At 50.9% G+C, this 22043-nt stretch overlaps 1 protein-coding gene across 3 annotated transcripts; it reads right to left on the bottom strand.

Moving 5' to 3' along the window:
• Window positions 1–15138: 15138 nt before the first annotated feature.
• On the bottom strand, window positions 15139–21283 carry HEMGN (hemogen). Of its 3 annotated transcripts, none has more exons than XM_054397874.1 (4): window positions 21147–21283; window positions 17658–17751; window positions 16479–16816; window positions 15139–15384 (listed from the first exon to the last, which is right to left on the bottom strand). In XM_054397874.1, exons 1-4 carry the CDS (start codon window positions 21226–21228, stop codon window positions 15275–15277), a joined length of 624 nt encoding a protein of 207 aa, XP_054253849.1. In that variant the 5' UTR covers window positions 21229–21283; the 3' UTR covers window positions 15139–15274. The 3 variants fall into 3 exon arrangements, with proteins under 3 accessions (XP_054253849.1, XP_054253850.1, XP_054253848.1); XM_054397875.1 differs by having other exon boundaries at window positions 16506–16816; XM_054397873.1 differs by lacking the exon at window positions 15139–15384 and having other exon boundaries at window positions 16235–16816.
• Window positions 21284–22043: the final 760 nt, after the last annotated feature.

The raw sequence follows: 22043 nt of genomic DNA, 5'->3' as shown, positions 1-22043 counted from the left end.
GTGGATACTGCAACCTCTCTGAGCTGTCCTGCAGGCTCAGACACAAAGGGTGCACCGAACATCACAAGTCTGACCAGGCTCTGCCTGTGCTGACCCTGTGCTTGTGCATGTGGCTGTGTGTCTGATGTGACTGTGTGACCCCTGACAGAGGAAGATGTGGTTGTTGCATCCTTTGGGGGGCCATGAGGTTGGGCCTGTCTGCAAGGCTATGGGGATATGCCATGGGGATATGTTGGACAATTGGATTTCAGTCTATGCTTGTGCCATGGGGATATGCTAAACATTTGGATCTCAATCTATTTTTTTTTCTTTTTTTTTTTTTTTGGATGGCTCTTTGCCTGTAATTTGATTTCTAGAAGCTTTACTGTAAATATCTGAGGGCCTTCCTTTTAGCAAAGTTAAGTCTAAGTTTCAAACTTGTCTTTTGACTTCTGAGAGAAGAGTCCAATAAGTTTTGTGTTATAGCCCTGAGGGAACACTAAGTGTACACACTGATGAGAAAAGAGCCTTGAAAAGTGCCCATTCCTCAAAGAACAGAGCCTCTTGGTTCCTGTTCTGCCTGCGTGTTGGCAGGGTCAAGCTCAGCACTGACTTTGAGGAAGAGGTGAATTCTTATATCCTAGGAGAACATTTTATTATGTATGGGAGTTTTTGATTGTTTCGTTTTGTTTTGTTTACTCTTCTACTTCACTTGTAATGGAAATAAATCTCTGACTTCTTGTTTGTAATGAAGTGTTTCTCTAGAGTTTTTTCAAGCCTTCCCTGTGCTCCTGAGACCTGGAGAGTGATGGTACAGAACAAGATGATCACCACATGCTGCTCATTTAATTTCACTGTTTCTGTCCTTACATCAGAGGGAGGGAAGGGGCAGCCAGTCCAGGTGGTTTACCAAATGGCTACAGCAACAAGTCTGCTTTCAAGGTGTCCTGTCAGGCCATGAGTGTGCCCCAGACATCAGTGCATGAGGATCCAGCCCAGTCAGGTGCCTCTGCTAGAAAGGGGCAGGTAAGGAAGCCAAGGATACTCCTTGTGATAGGTACACAAGCTAAGGAATGAGCAAGGGAATCATGCTTGCTGTTACTACTCTGACTACTCCAGAGTGGAGCTGGGCCAGCTGGAGAAGGTTTTGATGCTGGAGACAGCGTTATGTTGCCTATCCTGTGGCAGCAGCACTAGAAATGCTTGGTCTTGCCTCCTGCACCCCAGGCCAGTGAGGTTTTTTGGATGCAGAGATGGATTTCCTGCAGCTGTGGGCTGACACCACGTTCACCTGGTACAACAGCAACATCTGTTGCAATAACCACAGCTAAGGAGGGGGTTGTAGTAGGCCTTCAGCAGTAGCTCCACAGCTCTGGGTGATGATCTGGCTTGCACATGGCTAAGATAATGCCCCTTCTGTCGTTGAGAAGGTGGTGACTGGCTTCCTGAGGGGTTTTGAGGGAAAGTGAGCTCTTCAGCTGGTGCCCTGTCAGCAGCCCAGGCTGCCTGGAGGGCCATGAATGAGTTTGGAGCAGGCAGTTTAATCTGCTAAATTATCAAAGGACAGGTAGGAAGATCTTCAACAGCTTTGGGACTCCCCTGTATGATTACTCTGCCTTTGGAAGAGGCCAAGAATTGCACCAAATTTATGAGAAAGAGGAGGCAGGGGAGGCAGCTGCCATTTGGCCAAGAGGGAGAACCTTGGAGGGCATCCAAAGCTTTGTGAGTTGTAGTTAGGTCAGTCTGTGCAGTTGGAGATGGGCTTTAGCTGCATCTATTGCCTAGAACTGTGATGCCAGCATTAGTGATCAGAAAGGATGTCCCAATCCTGCAACACCTGGGTGTGAACTCATCATGCACAAGGAAGGTTGATGCTCTTTGGGGGACTGACTGCTGTATGGAGATACAGTGACCCACGTTTGCACAGTGAATAGCTTCACACAGTTGTCTGGGTGTAGGCCTGGAGACACCAAGAGACCTGGCAGCATCACAGGAGACACCATCTAGACAACAGAGCTGCTTTCTCAACTCACTTCTCCTGTTTGAATTTATGTCTTCTCCCTGTTCAAGGCCAAGGAGTCAAGGTGGGAGATGGTGACATCAGTAATACCTGTAAGCTGGGCTGATTTCTGGGAGTTACTTTCAGATCTGGAGTGCTCACCCTAACCTTTCTTTGTGCAAGCAGACTGAGAGGAAAGGAACAGGAGTCTTGGTGGGGATCCCCAGCTCAGGGCTGCCAGACTCTGAACTCTCATCTCCTCCATCATCATTCTAACACAGGCTGCAGGTGGTGGTCCCTAGGGCATATAGGGTCCCAATAATGTAGTAAGCATCAAGTACTCTGGCCACACTGCTTAGACCAAGAATAAAAGCAGTCTATATCCTAACCTCTTCTGCTGATGGGAACTCCATAGGGTTGTTGTATGTTCAGGGCCAGATATCTGGCTGAAAGTGGCCACGAAGTAAGCAGGAATGGTGGGTGTGGGTTGGCTCAGAGGACCTCACTGAGCCCACAGCTGTTTCTTCTTTTTCTCTGATGCCAGAAAGCTCAGATTTGCTACCCCATGAGGAATCTGCAGAGCTGTTGTCTGGATGTGAACTACCCAAAAGAGACCTCAGCTGACAAAGGGGCTCATAAGCATCTTCTGAGCTTTCTGTTCAGAGACAGTCCTGAGCCAACAACAGAGCTCTGATGGCTGAGACAGGTCACTTGGTGCATAAAGCTCTATGAGTCAATCATACCTGTAGCTGGCTCTTGCCAGCAGACCACCTGCTCCTCATGTTGACCCCTTCTGCTTGGAAAAAGTGCCCAGGAGGCCAGGCTGTGACCTTTTGAGGTTAATGAGCTGTGCCCTAGCATTCAAATCACTTCTATAACCATGTGTTCCAGCACATACTCTGCATCAGGTTAGTGCTCACTGGAGTGCTGCCCCTGGAACTGACCAGTTAAAGAGTGCCAGTCAAGACTCATCCATCTCACCTGAGCACGTGGAGGATCTCCAGAGCTGTGGCAAAATGGGACATTATGTAGCTGTGAGCACTCAAACACTGGGTTGTGTAAGTGATAGCCCAAAAGAACTTCTGGCTCCACAAAAATTCCCTTTGTTTGAATGCTGCAGTGGGATGGATCATGGTCCAGTTATTTAGGCAGCAGCCAGCTGGATGTAGGCATGGGTATGCCAGCTACCTACCCCTACTTCTTGGTGCTATGTTAAAACTTTCTGTGTCCTCAGGTTGATGGCTGGCTGGAGTGGCTGGGAGGAGGGGGTCTTACAACAAGTTACCAGCATCCTGATGTCTTCGGTCAGGCAGATGATGATGTTCCTCATGAAGGTTTCTTCCTCTTCATGGAGAGACACAGATTAAATAATCATTATCAGTATAAATGAAAACAAATCTAAGTGATACCTGTCTGACCATTGACTCCTGTCACAGCCAAGCAAGCTAAAATCAGCTCTGGCCAAGACAAACCCAGCCAAGTCCCAGTCCTCAACACAAAGCCATGGCCCTGAACAATAACATATTTACAAGCTGCATTTAAGACCAGGTTCTGTCTACTGTCACAACCAAGAGACCTCACACCATTGGGCTGGGTAGAGGACTCTCTCTTGAGGTGCACAAGTTTGTTCTCCTTTCAGTTGTGTCTCAGGGCACTGCATCTGTTGTGGCCTGCTCTCCTCTGCTGCCAGTGGGCAGGTCTGGGGGGTGTGAATGAGACAGATGAAGCCCAGGGAGGGGGTTCCTCTGCTGGGATTGTGTCCACTGGCTCCAGCCTAAAGTCCCTGCTGTAGGATGGAGACTGGGAGCAGGAGCAGGGCTGGAGGCTGGGGGAACATGGAGAGGCAGTGGAAATCTCAGCACTTCAGCTGTCACTGTGAATTTTCTGCTGGCCAGAGATCAGCTGTGTGTGACTTTGACAAACAAAAGAAAACATAGATGGGAGAATCACAGAATGACAGAATGGTTGGGGTTGGAAGGGACCTCGGGGTATCACCTAGTCCAACCCCCCTGCTAAAGAATATTCACCTAGATAAATTGCACAGGATGGCAATGTCCAGGCAGGTTTTGAAAGTCTCCAGAGATGGAGACTCCAACTTTTCTGGCAGTTTGCTCCATGCTTTAGCACAGGAAAGTTTTCCCTCATGTTCGGACAGAACCTCCTGGGTTCCAGTTTGTGGCCATTGCCCCTTGTCCTGTCAGGGGGCACCACTGAAAAGAGTCTGGCCCCATCCTTATGATCCCTGCTCTTTAGCTCTTGTGAGCATTGATCAGATCCCCTCTCAGGCTGCTCTTCTCCAGGCTAAACAGGTCTCTCAGCCTTTTCTTCTCACAGAGATGCTCAAGTGCACTCAGCATCTTCATAGGCCCCCACTGGATTCTCTCCAGTAGTTCCTTGTCTCTTTTGAACTGGGGAGCCCAGAACTGGACACAATACTCCAGATGTGATCTCACCAGGGCAGAGCATAGAGACAAGAGAACCTCCCTCAATCTTCTGGTCACACTCTTCTTAATGCACCCAAGGACACTATGGGCCTTCTTGGCCACAAGAACACATTTCTGGCTTATAGTTAACTTGTTATCCATCAGGACTCACAGGACTCCTTCTCTGTGGAGCTGCTTTCTAGTAGGTCAGTCTGTACTGGTGCAAAGAACTAGCTAGGCTCATTCAGAAGAAATCTGAATGCAGCCCTGCACGTGAGAGCTACCATCAGTGTGGAATCATTGCAGCCCTAAATGCCAGTGCAGTGGGAAGGAGAAGGAGAGGAGAGATGGAAAATTTCCCTGAAAGATCTGCCTGAGTCTGTGGTTGCTGAGGTCTCATCACAGAATGGGTGGCCTGGCTTTTTCTCTCTCTAAGTGACCTACATCTGATGCAAATGGAGTGGAGTCAGTGATGCAGGAGAGTCTGATCTGTGTGCCTGAGTGAAAAAAGCTTTTTAGCAAATGTACTTCAGATCGACTGAAATAATTATCCTAAACCCAACCAACCAAAATGCAACAGAAAGTGCTCCAGGACCTGGCTCTTTGCCACCTCTGTAGCCCCTGAAGTTGCTCTGTGGGTGGAGTTTGGCTGGACAAAAGGCAAGTGGGCTGGTGTGGTTGTTTTAAGGCTATGCCTTTAATTTATTTTCACAGAGTTCAAAGAATGTAAATAAATCACAATTGGATGTAAGAAGGAAAATAATGATTATTCTAAACACTTCCACTGAAGAGACAGAAATGTTTAAGAGTCAGTACTCAAAACAAAGTTCAGTCTGTCTGGTGTTTTTCTGCTGGGCAGTCTAACAGAGTTCTTCTGCATTTCTCTTCTGGCTTAGCTTCCAAGATACTTCCAAGACACCTGCACACTGACCTGCAACGCTAAGTTCTAACAACCTCTCTGCTTCTTGTCTTTCTTCCTTCTGCCAGAGGGGTGTGGAGAAGGCAGGGAAGGGGGGGAGGCAAGGGGCCAGCTTTCCTGGCTTTGGCCAGGAGGGTTTTGTGCTGTTTCTGTTAATTGTACATATCTGTAAATATTGTAAATACTGTATATTTTGTATATATTCACAGTCTCACAGTATATCAGAGGTTGGAAGGGACCTCAAGACATCATCAGGTCCAACCCCCCTGCCAGAGCAGGATCACTCAGGGTAGTCTGTACAGGAATGCATCCAGATGGGTTTGGAAAGTCTCCAGAGAAGGAGACTCCACAACCCCCCTGGGGAGCCTGTTCCAGGGCTCTGTCACCCTCACTGTAAAGAAGTTACTCCTCATGTTGAGCTGAAATCTTCTATGTTCTAGTTTGAACCCATTGTTCCTTGTCCTATCACTGTGAACCACCCAAAAGAGCCTGGCCCCCTCCACTTGACACCCACCCCTCAGATATTTACAGACATTGATCAGATCCCCTCTCAGTCTTCTCTTCTCCAGACTAAACAGCCCCAGGGCTCTCAGTCTCTCTTCACAGGGGAGATGCTCAAGTCCCCTAATCACCCTTGTGGCTCTCCATTGCATTCCATTTTAGACTGTAGTTTTTGCTTGTAAATACAGCTACATTTGCTTCCAAATTGAGCTACTCTGGTGTTGTTAATGTGGGAGGGGAATTTCAGCCCACCACACTACAACAACAAAAATTCCAGGTACTCCAGATGTCCTCACATGGCTTCATACAAAGGCTGACTCCACACCATGGCTCCATTCTCCAGGCGAGAGCAGAAGTGACTGAGTTTGCCACAGAAACCTACTGAGTGGTCCCACGCTGCCATGGTGTGAGAGGCTGTTACCTAGAGTTGTTATTATTAATGCCAGTGGCTTTATTCATGGAGGAAGCAGAGGATGATTCAGGGCTTTGACCTTTAGGCAGGAAACATTAATCTAAAAAACAAAAATCATGTTGCAAAGAACAGTTTTCTGTTTTCTTCTGCATCCTTCTGGGTCACCTTGTCCATATCTTGGTCTTCATGGAGGTTTCCTCCTTCCCTTCCCTTCCCTTCCCTTCCCTTCCCTTCCCTTCCCTTCCCTTCCCTTCCCTTCCCTTCCCTTCCCTTCCCTTCCCTTCCCTTCCCTTCCCTTCCCTTCCCTTCCCTTCCCTTCCCTTCCCTTCCCTTCCCTTCCCTTCCCTTCCCTTCCCTTCCCTTCCCTTCCCTTCCCTTCCCTTCCCTTCCCTTCCCTTCCCTTCCCTTCCCTTCCCTTCCCTTCCCTTCCCTTCCCTTCCCTTCCCTTCCCTTCCCTTCCCTTCCCTTCCCTTCCCTTCCCTTCCCTTCCCTCCCCTCCCCTCCCCTCCCCTCCCCTCCCCTCCCCTCCCCTCCCCTCCCCTCCCCTCCCCTCCCCTCCTCTCCCCTCCCCTTCCCTTCCCTTCCCTTCCCTTCCCAAACCTTCCCTTCCCAAACCTTCCCTTCCCAAACCTTCCCTTCCCAAACCTTCCCTTCCCTTCCCAAACCTTCCCTTCCCTTCCCAAACCTTCCCTTCCCTTCCCTTCCCAAACCTTCCCTTCCCTTCCCTTCCCAAACCTTCCCAAACCTTCCCTTCCCTTCCCAAACCTTCCCTTCCCTTCCCTTCCCAAACCTTCCCTTCCCAAACCTTCCCTTCCCTTCCCTTCCCAAACCTTCCCTTCCCTTCCCTTCCCAAACCTTCCCTTCCCAAACCTTCCCTTCCCAAACCTTCCCTTCCCTTCCCAAACCTTCCCTTCCCTTCCCAAACCTTCCCTTCCCTTCCCTTCCCTTCCCTTCCCTTCCCTTCCCTTCCCTTCCCTTCCCTTCCCTTCCCTTCCCTTCCCAAACCTTCCCTTCCCTTCCCTTCCCTTCCCCCCCCAAGAACAAAAAAATAAAATAACAACAACAAAAACACCACAAAAGAAAGCCCCACCTGAAGCAAAGAGGTTAAATTGTTTCAACCCTTCGAAGTCCAGTCCTACCTGACCAACCTACTGGCCTTCTATGATGGAGTGACTACACCAGTGGGCAAGGGAAGAGCTATGGATGTCATGTACCTGTACTTCTCTAAATCCTTGGACATGATCCCCCACAATGTCCTTCTCTCCAAATTGGTGAGATATGGATTAGATGGGTGAACCATTCAGTGAATAAGGGTTTGGTTAGGTAGTCGCACCCAGAGGGTAGTGGTCAATGACTTGAAGTCCAGGCACATGGAAGACAGAGAGGTGATTGGAGGCAGCCACAGCCTTCTCCCTAAACTGGAGAGAGATGGATTTGCTGGATGAACAGTTTGGTGGATGAGGAATTGGCTGGACAGTCACATCCAGAGGGCAGTGGTGAATGGTTTGATGTCCAGATGGAGATCAGGGGCAAGTGGTGACCCTCAGGGGTCCATGCTGGGACCAATGCTATTTAATATCTTCATCCATGACACAGAGAGGAGGATTGAGACCTCAGCAAGTTTGCAGCTGAGTGGTGTGGTTGGCACACCTGAGCTACAGGAGGTCATCCAGAGGGAACTCCTGGCCAAGCACAAGAAGTGGTACTGTGGAACCTCATGAAGTTCACCAAGGCCAAGTGCAAGCTCCTGTACACACCTCAGAGCAATCCTCAGCATCAGTCCAGGCTGGGGAGTGAAGGGCTGGAGAGCAGCTCTGTGCAGAACGCATTGGGGGTGCTGGGGGTGCAGAGCTGGACATGAGCTGGCACTGAGCACTGCCAGCCCAGAGCCAGCCCTGTCCTGGGCTGATCCCCAACAGTGTGGGCAGCAGGGGCAGGGAGGGGATTCTGCTCCTCTGCTGTGCTCTGCTGAGACCCCCCCTGCAGTGCTGGGGCAGCTCTGGAGCGCTCAGCACAGCACAGACAGGGAGCTGGTGGAGCAGGGCCAGAGGAGGCCACAGCAATGCTGGCAGGGCTGGAAGGGCTCTGCTGGGAGGCTCCAGGCTGAGAGAGTTGGGCTTGGGCAGCCTGCAGAAGAGAAGGCTCCAGGGAGACCTTCTGGTGGCCTTTTGGTGTTTCAAGGTGGCTCAGAAGGAAGCTGGGCACAGACTGCACGGCAGGGCCTGTCGTGACAGGACACGGGGTGAGGACAGGAGGATTCCCCGGGGGTGGAGGTCCCACACACGCCTCCCGCCGCCCTGCCTCGTCCTGAGGCACGGCGCTGCTCCGCACTCCGCCGCAGTCCCGGCCGGCCCCGCGGAGGCCGCGGCCGCTGCTGCCGCTAGAGAGCACTGCGGGATCGTGCCGCAGCCGCCGGCGGGGTGCGAGCCCGCGCCGGGAAGCGGGGCCGCGGGACAGGGCTGGAGCGGAGCCACGGGAGGGGACTGCAGCTGCGAGTGGGACGTGACCAGAGCTGCGGGTGGGGTCTGTGCCTGCGGCTGGGAGGGAACCAGGGCTGCCGGGGACAGGAGGCGCGGGTGGGAGGTGATCAGAGCGGGAGAGGACCGCTGCTGAGGGTGGGGTGGGACCGAGGCCTCGCTCTGGGACCGCGGCCATGAGCAAGGAGGGACAGAGGTGTCGGGCACGGTCAGGGTGCTTGGGTGGGCACTGGAGCCGCGGTGGGTTGCGGCCGAGGCCTTGAGCAGAAGAGGCAGGACAGGACCATGACTGCGGGAGGGGACAAAGGCTGCTGGAGGGGACGGGGACTGCCGGTGGGAGACCACGGGTGCCACACGTGGGTGGGAGATCATCTCCGGAGGATTCCCAGCCCTTTGCAAGCGCCGCAGAAGCCCTGGCAGGACACGGGTGGCTGCTCTCAGCGCTGTGTTGGTTTTTTCTGAGGGACACGCTCAGTGTCAGCTTCCTGAGGGCTGGTGTGTTGCCTGTTGCTCAAGGAATTTCCCACTGGAAATGCAAAGTCAGTGGCTTGGGTTCCCGAAAACGGGTGAGTCGTTCTGCCACAGAATGTGGTGTTTGGCTATGAAACCACAGCAGCTCAACACGTAGACAAACGAGGAGTGATCTCCAAGGGCGTGCAGTGCGGTGCTCAAACCACGCTGGGTGCTTTTGCAAGCTGCTTGGAGGGTGTGTACAGAAGGAGGTTGGAAAAGAGTCATTATTAAAGCTGTGAAGCTCAGACCCTGCTGTTTACCACACAAGCCCTGTTTTGGTTTCTTTGTGCCTTCTGTGTTTTGTCTCTCAAGCAGGAGGACAAAGGCACCATCCATGCTCACAGCCCCACATCCATCCAGATGGATTGGGTTTCAGCCAGTGAGCTGAGGCAAGGGACTGTTCACCCCTTCTTTGTGTGGATGAGCCCACACAGTATTGGAATATGGGATCCAGTTAGGGTAGCCCAGTCCAAGAAAGATGCTATTGTACTGGAACCCAGGTGAAGCCATCAAGGTAGCATGCTGAGCATAGGACAGACTGAGGAAATCAGATTTGTTCAGCTGGAGAAGAGAAGGTGAACATGGAATCTTAACTTGCAGTCCTGAAGAGGTTTAGGGGGAAGATGGAGCTGGGTCTTCTCTGAAGTGCACTTCAATGGGGCATGAGGCAAGCAGCAAAAGCTGTGATGAGTGGTGGCTCCGTGTCCCAGTGGAGGCCAGTGACAAGTAGAGTCCCTGAGAGATCAGTCTTGGGACCAGTCTTGTTTAACATGTCTGTGACATGGACAGAAGCATTGAGTGCACCCTCAGCAAATTTGCTGATGACACCAAGCTGTGTGGTGCAGCAGACATGCTGGAGGGAAGGGATCCATCCAGAGGGACCTTGACAGGCTGGAAAGGTGAGCCCATGACAACCTCATGAGGTTCAACAAGACCAAAGGCAATGTCCTGCATCTGGGTCGAGGCAGTCCCAAGCATAAATCCAGGCTGGGCAGTGACTGGCTTGAGAGCAGCCCTGAGGAGAGGGACTTGGGGGTGCTGGTGGATGAGAAGCTCAACAGGAGCTGTCAATGTGCACTTGCAGCCCAGAAAGCCAACCAGAGCCTGGGCTGCATCAGGAGAAGTGTGGCCAGCAGGTCAAGGGAGGTGATTCTCCCCCTCTGCTCAGCTCTGCTGAGACCCCACCTGGAGTACTGTGTCCAGTTCTGGAGCCTCTGTTACAAGAAGGATGTGGAGGTGCTGGAAGGTGTCCAGAGAAGGGACATGAGGATGATAGAGGGCTGGAGCACCTCTCCTATGAGGACAGACTGAGAGAGTTGGGGCTGTTCAGTCTGGAGAAGAGAAGGCTCTGAGGTGACCTTCTTGTGGCCTTCCAGTATCTGAAGGGGGCTACAAGAGAGCTGGGGAGGGACTTTTTAGGATATCAGGTAGTGATAGGACTGGGGGGACTGGAATAAAGCTGGAAGTGGGGAGATTCAGGATGGAAGTGAGGAAGAAGTTCTTCCCCATGAGAGTGGTGAGAGCCTGGAATGGGTTGTCCAGGGAGGTGGTTGAGGTCCCATCCCTGGAGGTGTTTAAGGTCAGGGTGGATGAGGCTCTGGCCAGCCTGATCCAGTGTGAGGTGTCCCTGCCCATGGCAGGGGGGTTGGAACTGGATGGTCCTTGAGGTCTCTTCCAACCCTGACTGATTCTATCATTCTATGATAGTCTGGGAGGACATAAGGCAAAGCTTTCTTCCCTTGAGAATGAGGCACCCTGGGATGAGGAAAAGAGAGGAGAGGGTCTCTCATCTTGGAGATGGACAACACTTGGTTGGAAAAAGCCTTAAGCAGTCTGGTTAGGGTTATCCATACTTTAAGCAGGGGTTGGGTTCATATTCTCCAGACATCTTGTCCCTCTGAACTTTTTCTACATTTACATGATTTCCTGGTGGAACAGCAGAGCCAGGCCAGTTGGTGGAGCACTGCTGGGCCCAACCGGGCACGCTGCTGCAGTCTCTGGCAGCCCTGCTTAAATGATGAGCACAGGAGAGGAAGAATCAGAGCTAACACACTCTGAGAACGGGAGCAGAGCAGGAAATGGTGGCCACATAGGGAGTGGATATTTGCTGCTACCAGGATTTACTGCTTAAAGTCAATATTTGTAAATCAATTAGAAAGTTTTATTACCTCTGCAAGACCGGGCTCTTACAGGGTGGGATAGCATTTCATTGACCTCTGGTGGAATCTAAGTTGCAGACCCTTTCTCTCTGCTAAGGCTTAGCTATGAGTTCAGTTCTGCTAAGGACCAAAAAATTCTTCCTAGCTGAAAATATCATTCCTGAGCAATAGCCTGCCCCTTGTCACCCCTCACTTTCTGCAGAGGACCTTGTTTCACAGGAGGCATTTAAGAAGCAGGAAGCCAGAATGCATAAACCAAACAACCTCTTTTCTCCATAGTGCTGGAAACATGTTTCCTGGAAGGATATTGAAAGGTAATTGACATCAGAGAAAGGAAAATCTGATTCTCCTGGGTAAGATGTCAGCTTCCATCATCTTAGCTGTCCTGCCAGGGGCTGTCATCCCTCAGAATGGCTCCTCAGGCTCTGCAGGACATGTGGCCCAGAGATGAGCTCACAGCAGCATGGTCAGCCCAGCCCAGATCACATTAACAGACACCAAGTTGAATCTCATGAGTGAGGAGACTGCCATGGTGGTCATACCTACTACGTATCACAGCATGCTTGTCTTGGTTTGCATGGCTCAGGCAGCAGGTCAGAGCATCCTGGCCAAGCCTCATGCAGCCTTCTCACCAGTACAGCCCAGCAAGAAGGAGAGCAATGTGTCAGGCACTGATCCAGCTCTCTGTGCTACCCCCGTAGCTCAGAAACCATCTCCCTGCACCACTCACGAGCTCTTCATCTTCAACAGGGTCAGCGTCAAATGTTTCTTGACCCCCTCCAGCCTTCCTCTTCATGTCAGACCCAGACCTTACTTGTCAGCCTGTGGGGTGAAAATTTCCTTTCTTGGACACCCTGTTAATGGCTCTGGGTAAAGACCCTCGGAATCAGGAAGGAAGGAAGGGAGGGAGAAACTGATGCATTACACATGGGAAAGAGCAGCCTCCTTCCCTGAGATGCAGCCACCCTTACCAGCGCATCCCCAGCTCCACCCAGACAGCAGAAGCTCCCTCAGTGCTGCCCATGTGTCCAGCTTTGCATGTGAAGCCCAGCCCTGTGAGCAAGAGCCCTGTCACCTGTTCTCCTGTCAGAGATAGAGGCAGTGCCTGGCCAGTGAAAGTGCTGATAAGGAGACCTTTATCTTCCCCTGGGTTGGTTTGAGATATGGCTTCTTGCTTGCAGCAATACCTTTCTTCCTGGCTTCCAAAGCAGTCACTTAGAAGGAGAGCTGCTCTGAGAGCCCCCCACTACCCAGGGTGACTCCAGCACCTCGTGACCATCAAAGGTCACAGAATCATAGAATGCCAGGTTGGAAGGGACCTGAAGGATCATCTGGTCCAACCCTTAAAGAGGTGTCCAGAGATGGACAGAAGTGCTTTCTCTGGTTGCCACGAGCCTCTCTGCACACAGGGAGCTCACCAGATCCCCAGGATCAGCATCACTGCCCACAGCTGTTTCAGCAGTGAGATGTATCCTGTGTTCATGGAGACTTCACCCTGCCAGGCCTTTGCCACCTCACAACCCTGGAGAAGGAGGGATCTGGTTGTTTTGTGATGTCTTTGGCTAATAGGAGCTGAGATGAATCTAAATCCTCCTAGAAGTACCTTCTCCTCAAATTCTAAAGAAATCTGGAAACCAGGGGAGCCTAAATGTCTACAGACATGGAGGTGGGTAGCGTGGCTGATTCTCCCTCCCTGTGAGCATTGCAGAGGTTTGGAGAGCTGGAAGGAACCACTAGCTCTTGCTGGTCTGCACCACAACATGTGTGAGGCTTTGCCAGGTGGAAAGGCATCCTGGCCTGCCTGGCAGTAGCAGATTCTACATCCCAGACTCCTTGCAATGTGGTGCAAGCACCACACCTGCAGGAGAACCCCAGCATGTCTTGTGATGAGGCTGCACTGTAGCATGGCCTCCTGCTTCTGACTCTCCTTCAGGCCATCAAAGCCTCAGCTACCTTCACACACTGCCTTGGTCTGGGGTCAGCATCCCCCCTTGCTACAGCTCCCTCCATGCTGCAGGGCTTCCACAAGGCTCTTTGGTTATGCCTTAAGCATTTGGGGTTCTGAATGAGGTTTGAGTAGCTCGTGGCAGAAGAGATCCTGCTCTGCTCCCACCAGCAGCAGTCATTCAAAGGGAGAGTGCAACCTTGTGTCAGCTGAGATGGTCTGTGGAGACCAAAAGAGGGAGACTGAGCCCTCCAGGAGCTGGCCTCATCCCCCAGGGCATGGTTATGGGGCTGCTGGATGCTTTCTGCTTTGACACTCACCAGGTACTTTAGAGCTTCTGGTGGTGTAACTGCAGAGGTCATACCAGGTTTTCGGGGTGCTGGCTCCTCATATGATGGCCCTAGGGCCAGAGTAGGGGCAGGAGTCAGTGATGTCCATCCTGTCACTGCAGAGATGATGTCACTGGTGTCACTGGCAAGTGACAGCAGTGTCTCCAGAGCCATTAAAAAATCCCTAAATCATCCAAATTGACTGTGACCCAAATTGGCCAGCCCTGGCATGCAGGCCTTTGGTGAGTCAGATAATGGCAAGAGAGGACCTTTACCCCAGAGGAGAAAGGCCCTCTGTGTCAGGATATAACAGAGCCACCCTTCCTGCCACCCACAGGAGAGAAGGCCACAGGAAGACCACCAGACCCAAAATGTGTGAAGAGAGAGAGGGTGTTCCATTCATTCCTGCCTTCAGGAGAAATTCTGGGTGCACAGGGGAGTCAGAGAGAGGGCAGGTGTGCCAAGTGGCTCCTAGCTTTGCCCCAGATGACATCTCTTTGTCAAAACTGTGAGGTCCAGCCAAGTTTCAGGCAATCACACTCATCTATTTCCAACCATCTTTTGTTTGCCCAACACAGTGGCTCAGCAAGGTCAGAATGAAGTTGCCCAGGAACTGAAAACAAAACGCTTTCCAGGCTTTAGGAAAGCAAGCTGATGATGAAGGACTTCAAACTGAAGCTAGGAACACCAGGTGTAGCAAAAAGCCTGAGATGGGCATCTCCAGACAGGTGAAAATCTTGGTGGGTTTCAGCTTTGCAACGCCCCTCACATGTTTGCAAATCAGAAATGCCTTTCAGAAACACAGGTGGGTGCTGGTCTGTATGCTTGAACTGCACCATACAGCTCTCCATGGGACCACCAGCTGGGTGAAACAGCCTGCCAGCAGAGAGGGCAGGGGGGTTCATGAGCTGTAGGCAACAGGCAACTCCCAAGGGACTACCCCTGCACAGGTGACTGTGTCCCCCCTCATCATTAGAGAGACAAGGAACTACTGGAGAAAGTCCAATAGAGGCTATGAAGGTGATGAGGGGACTGGAACATCTCTCTGACAGAGAGGTTGAGAGACCTGGGGCTGTTTGGCCTGAAGAAGACTGAGAGGGGATCTTCTCAATTCTTATCAATATCTAAAGGGTGTGGTTCAAGAGGCTGGGGCCAGGCTCTTTTTCAGTGGTAGCCAGTGATAGGGCATGGTGCAGTAAGCATACAGTAGAACACAGGAGGTTCCACCTGAACATGAGGAATAGAGTTGCTCTGAGGGTGACAGAACACTGGAGCAGGCTGCCCGGAGGGGCTGTGCAGTCTCCTTCTCTGGAGGGATTCCAAACCTTCCTGGGCTTGTTCCTGTGCAGCCTGCTCTAGGCAAACCTGCTTTAGCAGGGGGATTGACCTAGATGATCCCCAAAAGTCCCTTCCAGCCCCCACCATTCTGTGATGTTATGATTCTGTAACCTGAAAGAAGCACAGAGACCAGAGACACCAGGAGAGTGTAGGCTTTATTACTCACAAGGCAGGAGCTGGCCAAAAGCGTTCTGCAATATTTTGATATCAAGAGTTTGTCAGGCAGGAGTCAAAGCAGAAAAGGAAAAAAAGGTGCTGGGGGGGTGGGGGAATCAGAAAATTAGAATAGAACGTGCTTGTGGAATTCATTATCCTGGTGGTCATATTCCAGAGGAGTGTTCAAAACTTCTGGTATTTCTGCTTCTGCTGGTTTCAGCACCTCCTCTTCACCTATAAGGCATGTAAGAGAGAGATCATTTCATGCTGGGGGAGTCTCATGTGTTACCCCTCCATGCTGTTCTAAAGCCCCCATGGCCAGGCTCCTGTGATGTTAGGTAGCTCCTGGTGGCCTGCTTGCTTTTCAAAGGACATGGCAGTCTCAAGGGGATGTAGGGGGAAAAGGGAGAGGGTAAAGCCCACGTGGGTAAAGGCAGGAGGCAAATAAACACAGTCCTGATGCTTGCCCATTTCAAGATCTGAAATGTGCCCCAACCAGCACCAGTTGCCAAGATGCAGGATGGTTGTTTTCCATGGCATGAGGACTTTGCACACCTTGCAGCAAGAGGCCTCTTCTTCTCCCCTGGCACAGACATTTCTGGAAATGCAGTATCTGGGGTCAGAGGATGCTCACATCCTCTGAAGCAGGTCCTGGGACCTCCTGGTTTTGAAGCAGCCTGCATGCTTCGCCCACTTAGTAAATGTGCTCTCCTCCTCCCAAGCCAGATCTCCTGCTGGCCCAAGCTGTCTTAGCTGTAAATGAATTTCTTGAGCCCAGATGCCAGTCTGCCATTCAGACCACCTTTGTCCCCATGATGCCCCAGTCCTGGCAGGTTTCAAAGGAGCAGTGCCCTGCAGACATCCATGCCTTGCCCTAGTGCCCACTTTTCCCTCCCCTCTACCCTCATGGTAGCCCCAAACCCAGGTGGACTGTGGCAAGAGCACATATGGGCTTTGACACTCCCTAGCCACTTCTGGTCTCAAGAGACTGCATCTTCTCTCCGCCGCATCTTCTCTCCTCTCTGCCCTGTCCAGAGCTGCAGAGGTGTCTTAGGACAAGGAGCTATTTAGGACAGCGACCACAGGACCCATGCCAGCAATTCTACTGACAGCAGTGGGCTTTTTATCAGTCTCCATGACTTGGAGAATGGTATCTGCCCTCACAGCCCAAACATCTACCCCACCTTTTCACAGCTACCCAAGTCACATGTGGTGGGGTAGGTACCCTTGCCCTAGTGGTGCCACGGGCTGGCTGCTGATAAGATGCATAGAAAACCTTGGCTGACAGTCCTCAAGAGGTGGCACTGCACTGCCTCTCGAGCACTCACGGGGCCAGCAGCTGTCTGGCAGCTCACCCACAGGATCCTGGCTCCTGACTGCCAGCTTCTCGTCTGCCACTCCTGGTTGCATCCCAGTGACCAGGTCGTGGATGGTCAGCATGGGCAGCTGCCCTTGAGGCACCGGCCCGGGTGGTGCCAGCTGGGAGGGTGGTGCGGGCTCAGAGGGTGGTGCCAGCTGGGAGGGTGCTGCTTCATCCTCCTTCTGTGGGTCAGGCTGGGGTTCTGGCTCCAGCTGGGGCTCCAGGCTGGGCTCCACCACCAGCTGGCGGCCCCGTCCTCTCCTGGCTCCTCTGCCTCTCCTCTGTCGTTTGTTCTTCTCTTGCTCCCTGCCAGGGGATTTCACAGGAGTGAAGAGTTGGGTGTATGGTAGATGACTGTTCCAACCATGCTGTGGTTGAGGATTGCTTGCCACCCAACATACCACCTAAGTACTACCTGCTCACCTCTGCCCCATGACATCTGCCTAGACCTTCAGCAGCTACCTGGTACAGGTCACTTTTCTTCACCAATGTGGTGGGTTGAAATTCCCCTCCCCCAACATTAAATTGCCAGACCAGCTCAGTTGGAAGCAAATGAAAGCTGTATATGCAAGCAAAACTGCAATCTACAATGAAATGCAAAGGATATGTACAAGATATAGAGTATTTACATGTATTTACAGGTATTTACAATTGATAAACAGCACAAGAACCCCCCTGGACAAACCAGGGGTGCTAATAGCTTTCCCCTTCCCTGCTCCCCCCACCCCTGTACACAAGGGACAAAAGAAAGAGCAGAGAGTTGTGTGTTAAGCCACGACAAAGAACACATCCAAGATCAGCAAAGCCAGCCAGAAGCACCAGTTAGTGACTTTCAGAGCAAGGAAGCCAAAGAGAGAGAAAGGTAGTTTATACAAACCCACTGTGTTAGTGGTCTGTCCAATGGGGTTGTTTGGAACTTATCATTATTTTCCATTTCAGACCCAATGGTGATTTATTTACATTCATCCACTTTCTGTTCAAGATCTGTGGAAAGTTTTCAAGGCCCAGCCTGAAACTACCACAACCGAAGACTAATGAGGCCTGACTTGGCTCAGTCCTTGTGTGAAGATGGAGGGTCTGGGCTGCTGTGCCTGGGCTCAGGTTAAGTGCACCAAGACAATGACTGCACAGCAGAAGCAAGGTTTACCTCAGATCCCACTGAATGGAGTCTTTCTCCTGGGCTTCTGCTTTTCTCTTCCGGAGAAGCTCCCGGTCTCTCAGGCGGTGGGTGATGATGACATCTACAAGGACAAACTGAGTGTCAGTGTGACATCCTGGACAAAAGACAGTTTGACCTCTCCCTGGCTGGTGACAGAAGACTGATGCAACAGGCCATGCTCTTTTTGTCATGAAGCAGGTCTTGGTGTGAAACAGCTTGGTTCTTCCAGCTCATCCTCCGTGAGCAGGGCTGTGGTGACACACCACTCAAAGCTCCCAGACTTCTGCACTGAAAGCTGCTCCAAGTTCCTGGTTGCAGTTTTCTTCCTGCTGCTGCAGCCTTGGAGTGACCCTTGTCCAACCTGCTCACCACTGTGGCCACCTAGGGCCTGGTGGAAGCATGGGGTAGGGTTCCCATACCATGATGACACTATGAAATACTTTGGCCAGAAGAAAATTCTTCCTCTTTGCTCCATTGTTACCCTTTTCCACAGACTGCTGCAACTGGTGACCACTGACCTTAAGGTGCTCCTAACTAACTTTCTAAGCAGAAAGCCCAGCCCTGCAGAGCATCCAGCCCTACAATGTAGGAACAGGTCTGCGAGGATGAGGGGATGGTCAAGAGGGCACAGGCTTTTCTGTAGGTAAATGCTCGTATGCACTAGGCAGAGACCCTCTAAGGGATGGTGACCCAACCAGAGACCAACCAAGTACCTCAGACCAGGTACTTCTGGGTCTGAGGAGATGGGTCCCAAAGACCACACAAGCAGCCCCAAGCTGGTCTGCAGCTATGAAGAAGACCATGGTGGGGCCGAAGACAGACTCCTATGAAAAAGCTCTGATGCTGACTTCACCATTTGGGGAATCTCAGAATCACAGAGTGTTAGGGCTTGGAAAAGAGGTCCAGAGAAGTCCTCCAAGTGTACCTCTCCTGCCAAAGTAGGATCATCAAGGGCAGGCCTCACAGGAATGCATCTAGGCAGGTTTTGAAAGTCTCCAGAGAAGGAGAGGATGTGCAGGTGACCTACAGCCACCAGGGAAAGGGCACTCCCCAGATCCCATTCATTCTGTTCAATGACTTCTTAGGAACAGGTGAGTTATGCCAATTTCACTGGCTCCAAAGGTCTCCAGATGGCCTTCTGAGGCAAAGACATAAACACATGCCTGAACTTCACTGAAGCCAGCACTGGACTTTCTCCACTATCTCTTTGTCCTAACAGACTTCTCTGATGATGTGGCGATAGGTCTTGTGGTTTCTGATCCAGCCAGCCCTGAGTTTTCTATCTTGGACTCCAAGCTGTGATAATAAGGACCTGGTTTAGATCAAGTAGCACAAGACTGCTCCCTTGAGACAAAGGGCATTGTTGAGGAGCAGCACCACTGCCCCAGGGCCTGGAGGGAGAGGAGACTCTTCCCACACATACACAGACTAGGTCACGAAAGTGCTGATTTTCATAGTTTGAAGAAAACCCACACAACGAGAAAGCAAAACTCTGACCTGCTCTTTCCACATGTAATCAGATACAGCTCCTTCCACAAAGAGCCTCAGTTCACTACTAAAGTACTAGGGTCAAACAGGTGAAGAATGGTCATTTTGTCATGCCTTGGTCCAGCTGGGAGAATTGGCAAGGTGAGATGGACTTCCAAAGCTGAGCTGGGACTAGAGCTTTTCTATCCCAGATGTCTGCTGAGAAACAGACAAGCAAGGCAAAAACATTTTCCATAACAGAAGAAAAGCAAAACTGGCAGCAGGAGACAGGTTTTACCCAGAGCAGTTTGGGTTGTTTGGGCTTTTTTTTGTTTGTTTTGCATGACACTTCTGATAATTAATAATGACCTTGCAGAAATGTAGTTTGGAAAGGTTTTCTGTTCATCCCTGTCTCACCAAAGCAGGGCCAACTTTAAAATTAGAGCAAACCGTCCAGGATCTTATCCAGGGAAGTTGGGAATACCTCAAAGACCACCTCTCTGGTCTCCACACCACTCACTGTTATTTTTCTCTGCCTTTCTACCCAGCCATGTTTGCAGCATAGATCTGGTGCCTCCTGTCCTTTCTCTTTGCATCCCAAAAAAGAGTTTGAGTCTCCCTTCTCTGGAACCCCTGTTAGGCAAAGGATGGATGCAACAAGGTCTCCCTCTCAGCCTTCTCTTCTCCTGGCTGAACAAGTCCTGTTTTCCTCTGTCTGTGCTGATGTGCCATCTACTCCAGCCTTTAGCAGTCTTGGAGGCCCTGCACCAGACTCATCCCAGTATGCCTTTGCCTTTCCTCTGCTGAGCTCTCCAAATCTGGGCACGGTATTCCAAGTGCTGTCTAATAATAACAACAATAACCACCATCACAGCCATAATATGCAAAATAATCCTACTTTCTGTTGTCTTTTCTGTTCTTTTATTGCCTTTTTTTTTTTTTTTTAATGGCAGTTCCAGGAGTCTCCTTTGTTCTCAGAGCAGTAGTTGTGCAGGAGAAGACAGCTCCTCTCAAAAAACCAAATAAATAAATTTAAAAAGCCATCCTAACCAGACCAAAGAAAAGGGGCACATCAGGATGTGGTACAGATGCGAAGGCCACATGCAACAACAGTGCCAGAGTGTCTCAGTTTTGGCAGGGGCATCTCAGCATGACCAGAGATGGTGTCAGCCTCTGAGACAAAAAATGCTGCACTTGGATTGCACAACCTTCAGTCAAGCAGGGAGCCCAAACAGGAGCCCAGTGTGAAGCACTATCAGAGGCAGCAGGGCATGACCAGCAGGAGATGACTCTGCCATCCACATAGCAAGCGGCAGGAAGCTGCCTGGGAAGATGAGGTTACAAGTTGCAGTAGCAGGATCTGCACAAGTCTTCAGTTTAACTACTGAAGCGTGTAATCTCTTGCACGTCCCTTTGCAGCCAAGGTCACTTTCTCTCCTTTTCCAAAACGCCTTGTGAGCCATAGAAGCATTTTTAGCTGCTTGCAACCATCCTCCTTTCCAAACCATCCCAAACAAATGGCCTTGCACAGGTAGCAGAGCCCCCCCCCCTATTCATTTCTAACTGGTCCAAGAGAGCACTTCCACAGCTGCTGCAAAGCTGTCACCTGCTAGGCAGGAAAGGCCACATCAAAACATCTGCACCCTGGTGAAAAATCATTTAGCAGAAGACACAAAGTTATAGAGGCAAAAATGAAATGAGACAAAGCCCTTCAAGCTAGGAGGACAATGAGCCACTATTGCTAGACTGGAAACAGACAACATGTTGATGCTGCCAGAGGGACTTTTTCTGAGCTGAAAAGCCTTTTTAGGTCCTTCTGCCATATAGGTTGGCAGCGAAATTTGCATCCTCCATCCCCCAAGCATGATTATTAATAATAATAATTAACTCCTTTTTTGTTTGTTTGTTTGTTTGTTTGTTTGTTTTGCTTTTTTAGAAACCAGAGGTGACAAAATTCATGCTCTCCTCTCTCTGAAAGCTCAAGTTAGGAGTGGTCTCACCTTTACCTACCTGGCACAGCGTACTCCTTGCGGGCTGCAGGAGGTTGCAGAGAAGAGTCCGAGTAAGGATGGTCTTTGCCTAAACTCTCCATTGCTCTTTGCAGTTTTAAATAGCAAGCAGCCTAGTTCCTTGGGAACAGCATCTGGAGATACTGGTGCAGCATAATGAGAGCTTGAGGAAAAAAAAAAAAGAGTCCAGACTGCCCGCCCAAAAACCTCTTATCTGGCCAGGCCACTAGTAGGGTAATAATATTCCTCTTATCAGAGTGCAAAGGTGTACGAGTCTCTGCCCAGGATCTACTGTGTGGATTCCAAAACATATTAGTGCTTTTATACAGCACCTAATTCCAGCTCAGACACTCCTGCTAAACTGTGGCTCAGATGCCCTCCTTTATGGTAGAGAGAAGCTGTCACGGCGGGGCGGGATGTGGCACTGCCCCACTGATGGTTGCCAGAGGTGCAGGGAGATGTTCTTAGTCCTTGAGGACCCCATGCAAGGTCTCAGATGGGATGTATGCTGTTTGAAAAGTGCTTGAACAACACCCTGAAGTGCTGTGGGGAAGGGACCTCTGTCTCCATGCCAGTCTACCTCACAGCAGGACTGTCTGCTGCATGAGATCAGGGTGGTTGTGGCATCATCTGCTTTGGAAACCCTTGGGGATGGAGACTGACAAATTCATAAGACTCAGCCAAGGGCTGCACCACCTTCCTGGAAAATCCAGAGAGAATAATTAATCCATTCCAGAACTCCAACCAAGGGTCTCTGGGTGTAGAGGCTTCCCAATGACTCAAAGTAATAGAATCATTCAGGGTGGAAAAGACCTTTAATATGAGTGAGTCTACTCACTACCAAGTCTGATGCTAAACCACGTTCCTCAGCACCACATCCACATGTCCTTTAAATACT

This window comes from Indicator indicator, chromosome Z, assembly GCF_027791375.1.
Source record: "Indicator indicator isolate 239-I01 chromosome Z, UM_Iind_1.1, whole genome shotgun sequence".
NCBI lineage: Eukaryota > Metazoa > Chordata > Aves > Piciformes > Indicatoridae > Indicator > Indicator indicator.
This window is presented reverse-complemented; position numbering and strand designations above follow the sequence as displayed.